The 11,280-nt window shown below is 34.9% G+C and overlaps 1 protein-coding gene across 1 annotated transcript in view; it reads right to left on the reverse strand.

Moving 5' to 3' along the window:
• The window catches only part of POSH (SH3 domain containing ring finger posh), a 30,766-nt gene extending 20,489 nt beyond the window's left edge, over positions 1-10,277 (reverse strand). Inside the window, exon 1 of the mRNA XM_089644462.1 lies at positions 9,575-10,277. Within this exon, the coding sequence (XP_089500588.1) occupies positions 9,575-9,688 (114 nt within the window). The 5' untranslated portion in view covers positions 9,689-10,277. The remainder of the gene's footprint in view (positions 1-9,574) is intronic.
• Between the last annotated feature and the right edge of the window lie 1,003 nt (positions 10,278-11,280).

Here is an 11,280-nt window from a genome sequence, read left to right on the forward strand (position 1 = left end):
AGGTAATATTAAAATATTAGGTACAATCATTTTAACAGTGGTTAATATGAGTTAGAATGTGATACAATGAAATTCTGTAGTGATAGTAACTAGCAGTGAATATGTCAGCACGAGTGTCTATATTTGCAAATTTATTATTATAGTAGTTACATGTCCTTTGCATAAATTCATTTTGGTTGGAATTGGTATTGCATCTATCAATGTAGAAAAGGGTATTTTGTCTGCTGTATCGAATTGGCGCATGGAAATTTATTTTGTTCAGCAACTCCGGGCAGTCAACTTTAGAGTTAATAATTTTATACAAGAGCATCTGATCAGCGACAATCCTCCTGTTGAGTAGTTTCGTGATTCGAAAATGTTTCTCGATTTCGTCGTAAGAGTTGTATATGTTAAATGATTTAAAATTGAGGAATTTGAGAAATCGTTCCTGAACTCTTTCTAACCTGTTAACATAAACAATATAGCGCGGGTTCCAAACCGGTGAACAGTACTCCAGGTGAGGACGAACATGTGAATTGTAGAGAGTCAGATATGTCTTAGTATTTTTGAAAAATTTGCATGTTCTCAGTACAAAACCTAGACTTTTTGATGCTTTGGTGACAATGTTATCAACGTGTTTATCAAAGGTAAGTTTAGAGTCCAAGAAAACCCCGAGATCACGCACATAGTCTTTATTTGTTAAAATCGATCCAGAAATGGTGTAATCATGCAGTATTTTCACACGGTTACGTGTGAATGTGACTTTGCAACATTTAGAAATATTGATAAAAAGCTTATTTCTGAGACAGTAATCCGTCAGTCGATCAAGATCTGCTTGTAAACGCGCAGAACAGTCCGGGGAGCTTATAGGAAGGTATATCTTCATATCGTCAGCAAATAGTAAAATTTGAGCGTTGTGAAAACATGTCGTAATATCATTAATATAGATAGAGAAAAGCAAAGGACCCAAAATGGACCCCTGAGGCACACCGGAAGTAATGATTTTCCAGACCGAGGAAAATCCACCCACTGTCACAGCCTGGGATCTGTTTGTTACGTATGAGGATAACCAACGAAGGAGATCTCCATGAATACCATGATTAGCAAGTTTTCTAAGCAGAATGTTGTGGTTGATCTTGTCAAAAGCCTTGCTATAGTCGGTATAGATTGTATCAACTTGCACACGTTTATCCATGGAGGCAGACAAGAAGTTTGTAAAAGTTATAAGATTAGTAGCAACAGAGCGACCTGCAAAGAATCCATGCTGAAATTCGTTGATCGAATTCTTTACCACAGGGAATAACTGGTCATAGACTATGTTTTCGAACACCTTTGAAAAAATGCAAAGCTTGGAAATGGGTCTATAATTATCTGCTTCACACTTATTTCCCGATTTATGAATTGGTGTGATGTAGGCTCTTTTCCATATATCTGGAAATGTACCAGTCTTGATCGATATATTAAACAGTATTGATAGCGGGAGTGACAAATGATTTGCGCACTCGGTAATGAACAGTGGTGGGATACCATCCGGCCCAGCTCCCTTGCTAGAATCGAGCCGTTTTAAATATTTGGACACGAGGTCAGCATCGATAAAAACTGATCCCATCGCACAAACCTGCTTAACTACAGAGTCATCGCAGGAAATCCCCAGAGGGTCAGCCGGTTCGTAGACAGAATGAAAGTAATCAGCAAATAAATCACAGACTGCCTGTCCACCCTCGGCTGTTACATCCTTAAGATTTAATACGCTAGGAATAGATGCTGATAGTTTTTTTGATTTAACATATGACCAGAAATTATCTCGCTTATGAAGGCCCAGAAATCAATAATTAAAGTCATAATGCGCAAACCATTTAGGTTCTCTAGCGATGAGCTCTTTAAACAATTTAACGTACTTGATGTTCGTCAAAACTATATAAAAAAGGTTATTATCCATGTGCATAAAAATCTAGACAATATTAATAAAATTGACCATAAACATATCACAAGAAGCCACACCAGAAATGACCTTATGATCCCAACGAGCAATACGGCAAAGTATCAAAAGACACACACATACTTGGGACCTAAACTGTACAACAAAATCCCCCCTGAATTAAACATAAAAACTTGTAATATTTCCTACATAGGCCCAATAATAACTAAATGGTTGATTGGACTGGGTAGAGGAGAATCTGAAAAAATGTTAAAAAACGTCACATAATAAATAGACATAGACTAATCACACACTATATATATCTTCCATTATTCTAATTATTGCTCATACACAATTGAAACATACACAACACCTCAAGTTCGAATCTATTATAAGATTGTAACGATTAAACATCACAAATTAAAACATTAATGAGATATATTATAGACATAGACAAATCACACACTTACTTTCACATATTTTTGGTTCCTTGGAACGGGCAATTTGCCTAGTTAGGAACCAATAATTTCGACCTGATAAGGTACAATAATTTATAATCACTAAAAATATTTTAATTATATCTTGTATCATATTGTACTGTGTGTAAATCTAAAGGAATAAATAAAAATAAATAATAAAAAATAATTTTTACAGATTTTTACGATATGAAATACATATGCGAAATATGAATTATTCATTTTGGCTATTTTTTTGTATTTTATTAATGGATTCCAGTATAAATATTTGAGGCCAACTGGTATGAATTATTTTTTTCTTTCTAATATCAAAAAAATTAAGCATTTCAGCATAATAGAAAAAAAAAGAAAAAAAACTTTTATAAAATATTTACACCCGGTCATATATACGACCCTCAAACGCAGGAGGGGTTAAGTGAAATTGTTATGTTATGTCTCAATGAGATGAAACAATGAACAGATTTTTGAAATTCACATATAATATTGCTTTTGAATAGGAGAAAGGAATTGAAGAACAAAATTGAAAAGAAGAACAAAATAAATACTTGTATGACAGGAATAATTTAATTCCTTTTAATACATAAGTATGACTCATATTGCGTTAATTTTATTTTGAATATCTGCTAGAATCAATCGCGCAATATTCAATAACAATTAAATTTGAATAGATAATATTTTTAAATTTTTATGCATAATTTTATACTTCAAAGACAGAAACAGTTCTGATGTAAGCTTTTTAACTAAATAACCATCACGCCGTATCATAGGCAGAGAGTATGGACCTCCAAACAACTCTGTCTTGGCACACACTCCTCGCTTCATTCACATTCATACATTGTCTTGTAGCGATCGATACTACTGGTATGTTCCAGAAAGAACGCCCATATTAAAATGCACAGACTTTGAATCTTCGAGACCTTTTTTCGCAAAACACATTTGGTTACGTAGTGTTACTACTGGCCGCCGCCGTATACGAGTACCTACTTGCGACGTCCGAAGCGAACTACCCACGACAATAATATTGCTGGTTTGGCGAAGTGCATTACGCGCACTCGCCAGAAGTGTCTAGACAAAGGGTCTAGGCATAATCCAATGCTGCAGAAACAACTAGAAGAATCTAGTTCCAGCTCATGCCCGTAGTTTAACAGCGGTCTCACACAGCTACTACGACCGCTGGCCTAGCTATATAAATAGGCCCGACGCAGCGAGTAGTCAGTCTTCAGTCAACTACCTCGCGCGCTTGTAACCTTGACCTAGATAAAGCCTGCATTCCACGCTAAATAATATCGTGCCTACACGTATTTATCCCATAAAATAAATGCATTATTATTGTGAACTAATTGCTATTGTGCATTCTTAAATAAACGCTCCAACTGAGTAAAACGAGACATTCATTTAGTACACCGAGATAACTACAGTCTCATACATACTCTTCTATTGTTCTGACTCTTGACCTGGCCCGACTCAAGTATCTGATTCACTTGATCCTGCAATGTCGTCCTCGGGTGTCCCCGACTTCTGCTACCATTTGCGTCAAATATTCTGCTTAAACTCCTTTCTTCGCTCATTCGATATACTTGCCCAAACCATCTAAGCGTCCCTTTCTTAATCTTACTCACTACGCAAACATCAGCCTTGCACTCTTTGCGGATCTCATTCATTGCGATCTCAACAATCAGTTATAATTTGTTTACGCCAATAATGGCTAATTGTAGATTCATAGAGAATTAGTTTACTGACAATGAATTTTGTTCCCGACCCCAGTTTTTCCACTCCTTCATACCTCTCCCCTGTGTCCGGGATTCAGTCTAAAACCAACAGCCGTGACGCAAAGTGAACGTCATACCACCTATAAAGCATCGCATATCAATCAGAAAATCATCACAAACGCATCGCAATAAATAATAGTTGCTAAACCAAAACTATAGTGAAAGTAGCATCCCAACAAGTGGATGTTCCTCAACCTCTGGTACCTTCTACCTTATAAAATTTATTGCACAAGTAACGATATCAACATAGAATAATTGATTTGTTTATAAGAAGGTCCACGGCTTGAGCATAATTATTGAAGATTGCATTATGATACTCTTCTATTGTTCTGACTATTGACATGGCCCGACTCCAGTATCTGATTCACTTGATAGTGTCATCTATGCCTCGGGCTTCCCCGACTTCTCTTACCATTCACATTTGCGTCATATTTAATTTGAGAGGCGGGTTAATCATTTATTGGATAACAAACACCCTATGCCATAGGTTACCCCAAGTGATTCGCTACATTTGAATGATTTTGCAGGGGTGCCCGGGTTCATCGGAAGAGGTTTGTTCAGGATGAGCCCGCACGCAAGCGACATATTAATGTAAAAAATATATATTCTCCTTCACTCCTTTCCTCGTTCATTCGCTCTATATGCCCAAACCACCTATTCAACTTTATTCAAAGAAATTCATGTTAACTCGCTTCCAACAGACAATTGTTCATTAAAAATCAACCGGACGTAACAGCACACAACCTAACACAATGCAGGTGGCAGACAACAAACCTAAAATGGAGGTAACAATCCAAACAAACATTAAATTATACAATTAATATAATATACACTGCATATACAGCACACTTCATGCAGCAAAGAGTATGTTGTCTCTTATTATTCGTGGGAAACATTATATGTTTCGAGGGCATCATATCAAAAAGAACAGAAAAGGTAATTCAAGATTGGTTTATATAATTGAAGACGTTGCACAATCAACAATGAATGGCATATTTGCAAAAGGATAAATAAAATTGTTAATAAGCGATTTTGTTTACGAATTTTAATTCAAAGATGCAGTTATTCATCATTACAGGAAACACAATTAAATAATCAATATTTATTATAAAAGTAAGTGTACAATGTGCATCCTGCTAAAACTCAGAATTTAGTACCGGCAGATCATGGAGTTATATGGTGTGGTAGCCCTCTATCCCCCATCCATAAAGAAGGTTCCCGTTTATATCTAAAGGGCATGCGTTTGAAGATATGCTGGAAGTTTCGCCCTATAGAAATTTCTAGAACGGTCGAAAACATTTGAGAGTATTCGAGAGCATTTCACAACATTCCCGGAACATTCTGAATATGTGCAGAATGTTCGGGAATAGTCTGGAACGTTTGGGAGCATCCCAGATCATAATGAATTAAAAACGGGATTACATGTCGTTTTCCTGATAAACTTTTAGTAAATTCGTCATCGTGACAATACATTGTATCTCTAAGTAGTACAAAACAAAGTCACTATCTGCGTTTGTCTGTTTGTTAGTTCTTCTAAACTACGCAACCGATTTTGATAAGGCTTTTACTATCATTTAGAGAATTTCTTCCAGTGTGTTTATATAAAATACATGCATATTATATTTATAAAAATTAGAGAAAATTCGAAAAATGCTGGGTACACTTCAACTAGTTTTATAATAAACTAGCGGACGTGTACCCAGCGTTGCTCGGGGACTTATGAATGGTTTGGGGTAAAGTTTTAGTGTTGTGATGATTGTTAAGATTTGTTTGGGCTTGATGAAGTCTTCAATAACAGACGCATGGTTTTTTTTTTTGTTTTTACTGCACAAAACTGCATTTCACCTTATTTAATGTTACAAAGAGTTAAATTATTCCCGACCCGGACAAAACACTTTTACAAATGGTATGTAGACCATAATGACTGCTTGTTACTATTTTATAGGAGAGAAGAAGAAGGAATCCAGTCGGCGAGGCTTTTTATAATCTAACCAAGTAAAACACATTGACAAGCTAATTGTAAACAAACACTGTCAAAGAAAGCCAATTGATAAGGCAAAACATCTGTTTTATCTGTTAGCCCTAGTTTTACCTCTGACCGCTAGGTGCTAGGGAGGAGCCTGTAAAGTATCTGGTGGTGAACTTTGCTAATGGTTCGTACATTTTTAACAATGATGAAATGAGTTCATTTTTAATAAAATTATATTTGGTATCTGTATTCCATTTTATTTCAGATAAAAAAGAATGGGTTCTATTTTTTTTTTAAATCTATATTCTTCATATTCTGTTTCATTGTATTCAGATAAAAAATAGGGTTCCATTTTTTAAAAAATTGATATTAGGTATTCAGAATTAGCATACAATATTATTATTATGAATCTATATAAATAAAAATATTAATGTATGTTTGTCACAAGCGTGTGTTTTCATGTACCCATATTATACAGATATCACTTATGAAGGTAAAAACGTGCTTTTTTTTAAAAAAAACAGCGCAAACACTTGGACAAAAATCTTAATTTTTTTTAAACAGCGCCATCTGTTAGATGTAAAAGCAACAATCATTGGTGGCGTCCCCATTACTGGCGCCGCCTGAAGGATGCATTAGGAACTAGCAGGTGACATTGGCGGGAGATTTAAACTAAGAATTACACACGAACTTGGTAAGAAACGTCGATTTGGCTGCAAAATGGTAATGTTTATCTCCCACTTTATAGGTTTTAAATAAAGCTAAGTACATAATATAAGTTTTATTGTAAGGTAAAACTTTTTCATTATGAATCTATATAAATAAAAATATTAATGTATGTTTGTCACAAGCGTGTGTTTTCATGTACCCATATTATACAGATATCACTTATGAAGGTAAAAACGTGCTTTTTTAAAAAAAAAACAGCGCAAACACTTGGACAAAAATCTTAATTTTTTTTAAACAGCGCCATCTGTTAGATGTAAAAGCAACAAGTGCTATTGTTTTCTATCTACATAGACAGACTGAGCCACAGTAACGCGTTGCGGGGACAGCTAGTTACAAATAGTTATCTATGTTTTAACTGAAAAAAAATTGTGCACATATTCTGTTTATTTTAAAATTTTAATATGATTATCTGTAATATATAAGATGTGATAAATCAATGTAAACAACATTATTTTGAATTTCCGTTATGCTTTTTCCGTTTCCTTTTGTGGTCATCGTTAGGGTAGGCAGAGAGGATGAACTGTCACATACATCCTTGACTCTTGATACACACTCCATTAACATTCATACATGCACATTTAATAATGACTCTTGACATGAACTGACTCTATCATTTGCTTCATCAGTGCCATCATGTCTTCCCAGGAGTCCCTAACTTCTTCAATCGTTAACTTGCACGTCACATATTCTCCTGGCACTCCTTTCTCCGTCCATTCGCTCTACATGTATACATTTTCCAGAAAATATATTTAAAATAGGCAGAGTAAATATTTATTTAACCGCTGCACTTTTCACAGGCAAATGCTATGGAAATTACATTTCGTTTCACCTTAATTACCACAAGAAACAATTATTTAAGTCAGGGGACATTGCAAAAGATGCGTTAAATTTCCATCTTTATTCAATCAAAGTTCAAAATTTCCAATAACCAACACACGTTTCTCATGGTACTAACTACCAGAATAGAACACGTCCCGATTAGACAAACTGGATGAAAAAAGGTGTCATGTAAAACGGGCATAAGTAACTACGAAACTAATAACCTATTTTTTGCATGTCTACTGACGTAAATGGTTGTTTCTTGTAATAATTAAGTTGAAACGAAACGTAATTTCCACAATTTGTGCCTTTCAAAAGTGCAGCGGTTAAGTAAAAATTTACTGAAGAAGGTATAACATATACACGGTGTCCGGAAACTCGTAGTACAAGCGGGAAACTGGAGAATCTACACCACATGGGGAACCCAAATAAACATCAAGTTTTTTGATTTGAGCATTTTCACAAAAAAAAAAAAAAAACCAAAAAAAAATATTTTTCGGCTATTTTAGGGTTAAAGTTTTTTCTGGTGTTTAGGGTTGAACAACAGATGTTTTAACCCTGCAGAGCAGAAATATTTTATGATTACACCGGATTAAATGAAGGGTGATTTCAAAATAATGCTTCAAATCCGAGTTTCTTCATTTGTTTTACTTTCAAATAGTTTTAATTAGTTGGGTACTTTGATCTTCAGTAATAATTTATAAGAATTTGATTAAAAAAAAAATTTAAAAAAATCAACTTCTAACTCGATTTACTCGATAACGAAAGCTCAAATCAAATATATACTACAAAATCGACTCCAAATGTGATGTAGATTCACCAGTTTCCCGCTTGTACTACGAGTTTCCGGACACCCTGTATATATATCATGTGGGATAGTATATGCAAATCAACCGTTTTGTGGCAGATTGGTCCAAAGCCTCGGGTTCGCATCCAGGCGCCGTCTGCAAGCTAAATCCTTTATCCATTGCACAATCAAAGTTTATCGCTTTTAATGACAGTAGTAGGGAGAATAAAAATATTTTCAGGTTATTCAAAACCCGAAAATGTTTGCAATTCTTTAAAAAAAAAAATTATATCCAGAATCAAAATAAATCCTAAGATTTGGACGGTGAATTCATATATCTATACCGATGGTTGGCTACAAAATAAAGTCACTTTTGGACCTTTTATTATGATATTAGTATGATTAAGTGACATGATTAAGTATTAGACCAAGCCTACATACCTACTTATAATTACTCAGAAATATACGCAAAAAGAGAAGTTTATCAAACATTAACAAATAATTATCTAATCTAGAAGCATCTACAGATATTATTTGGTATTTGAAGATTCCATAGAACTAAACACCAAAAATATCAGGAAATAATAAATTAATGTCAGAGAAACAACAATTAAGATATTTTTTATAATTTTAAAAACACAAAATTCCAGGGTACGAATAACCTGACAATATTTGAAAAACTCCTACTACAATCATTATAAGCGGAAATGGTTGTATTTTGGTATTTTGTTTATGCAATGGTGGAGAAGTTAGCTAGCAGAGAAATTGAACCCACGACACCAGGAACCCGACGCATTTGTCCAGTGAGTTACCAACCAGTCGATAGGAAGGATAATACATGAAAAAATGTGTTGCATGTTAGACGTGTCATGATAAAGCGAATCATATACTTTAAATGGATCTTGCCGATATTATAAAAAGACAACATATTCAGATCTACTAACTTATTTACGCAGGCAGCCGAAATAGGAACTAATGATGAAGGAACATTTTTTTGAATCCCAGTATCTAGTTATCTTGGCAATGTTCAAGGAATGATTCTAAAGGTATGTTTACCTTACTCTTGATTGTTTGATTTGGAGAAGATGCATCACAAACAGATGGGAATATTTTATTGGGTGAACAAACCTTGAGACACTTGATGCAGAAAGTGTGCTGACAGGGCAGGACCCGCGAAGAGGTGTCCAGCCTGTCGAGGCACACGGAACATTCCAGAAGATCGTTCAGTAATACCTCATCCATAGTCACTGAACTAGCGCGAGCACTTCCTTACACTTGCACAAACACTTCACAACATGACATCACTTTACTGCACAGGCATATCATCCCCGAAGAAACACGCGCAACACACTTCCCGCCCATCTGATGTTGCAATCAGTCAAGTGCTACAACTACTTCACTCCCGAACTGTCAAATTCTGGATATATCTTTAGTCAGGAAGGTTAGGACACTTCCTCTCCGAAAGGATGCGAGATTACTCACTCTAGACAATTCATGTCGGCTTCATTGGCAACAGGAAACAAAACACAATTCTCTACTCATCGCACCAGTCAGCCAGTGTCACATAGAGCAATAATAATAAATTATCTCGATTCGTCGAATCCTCAGGAAACTACAACAGCGGCAGGCATCTCGCGTGGTCTCGCCTGTCACTTTTCTCGCAAGATTTACAATTTACAACGCGAACGCAATAAAGATACTGTAAACCAATGTCACACAGACTTATCTCCAGATTATGGAGATGTTATTATTCAGAGAGAGACAAGATAGCGCTCGTATTACGCCAATCCCACAGGATATTTCGGACATATTTCGCCGCCTACCAGTGCAAACGCTTTGCGCAATTTGTTGCGCCGATTCGGTACTGCCAGAAGCGCCGTAGCAAGATCGGACAAGAACGAACCTTTTTTTTCAAAGAATACTCACTAAATTGTCTATGGAATACATTGGGGTACTTTTCATAATATTGTGTATTGTCTATTATGTGCATAATTTTGACAGTTTGTTGTTGACATTTCGTATGATTATTTTGATTTTTGACGTTTGCGTATTACATGACAAAGGGTTGGTAAATCAGTTGCTCCACTGCCGTCTCTATTACGTTGCTCTCATAAATTATCAGTTCTCTGAGAGATATTGACGTTCGTCAAGTTGCACTCTGGTAGAAGCCTAAAATATTTAGTTAGATTTTTCTATAGTGTAAAATACAAAATTTGATGTTCAAAATCCAAACTCTAGTCAATTTTACTGCAGCGGAGAATAGTATGCTAACAGTTTTTCGTTAAAAACTCAAAATCTTACCCCACTTTACTCGTTATTTTTTGCTCGATGTCTTATATTTATATTTTGCACATTTTAAAAATATGGTTAGGGGTTATTGAAAATATTATAATGCGTGTGAACATTGAGTTAGTATTCAAACATCAACGTATGCAAAACACTTTTTTGTTGGACATTTTTTAAATTATGGTGTATCCTTATTTTAAAGTCTTTATTTGTATAAAATTAAGGCTCATTTTCTGCTCATTCAAACTAATTAGAATGACCCAGGATTTGCAAAATAATTTCAACTCGAATTTCAGGGTATGTTTTAATAATTGAGCGAAATTAGTGCTATAAATAATAACGTTATATTATTTTTCTCCAATAATTAATCAAAATGACTAGTGTACAAATAAATATCTTATTATTATTTTTTATTTTGGCTTTCACCCATTAAGGCGAAGCTTAATGCTAAATCACTATTTTGATTAATCTTTATAACGAATGCGTGTACATTATGAATACCAAAAAATATGCTATAGATAAATTGAAGGTTTTCCTATCGTTTCGCT

The sequence above is a fragment of the Hesperophylax consimilis genome, chromosome 21, assembly GCF_061612785.1.
Source record: "Hesperophylax consimilis isolate HC1 chromosome 21, BYU_Hcon_1.0, whole genome shotgun sequence".
NCBI classification, from domain to species: Eukaryota; Metazoa; Arthropoda; class Insecta; order Trichoptera; family Limnephilidae; genus Hesperophylax; species Hesperophylax consimilis.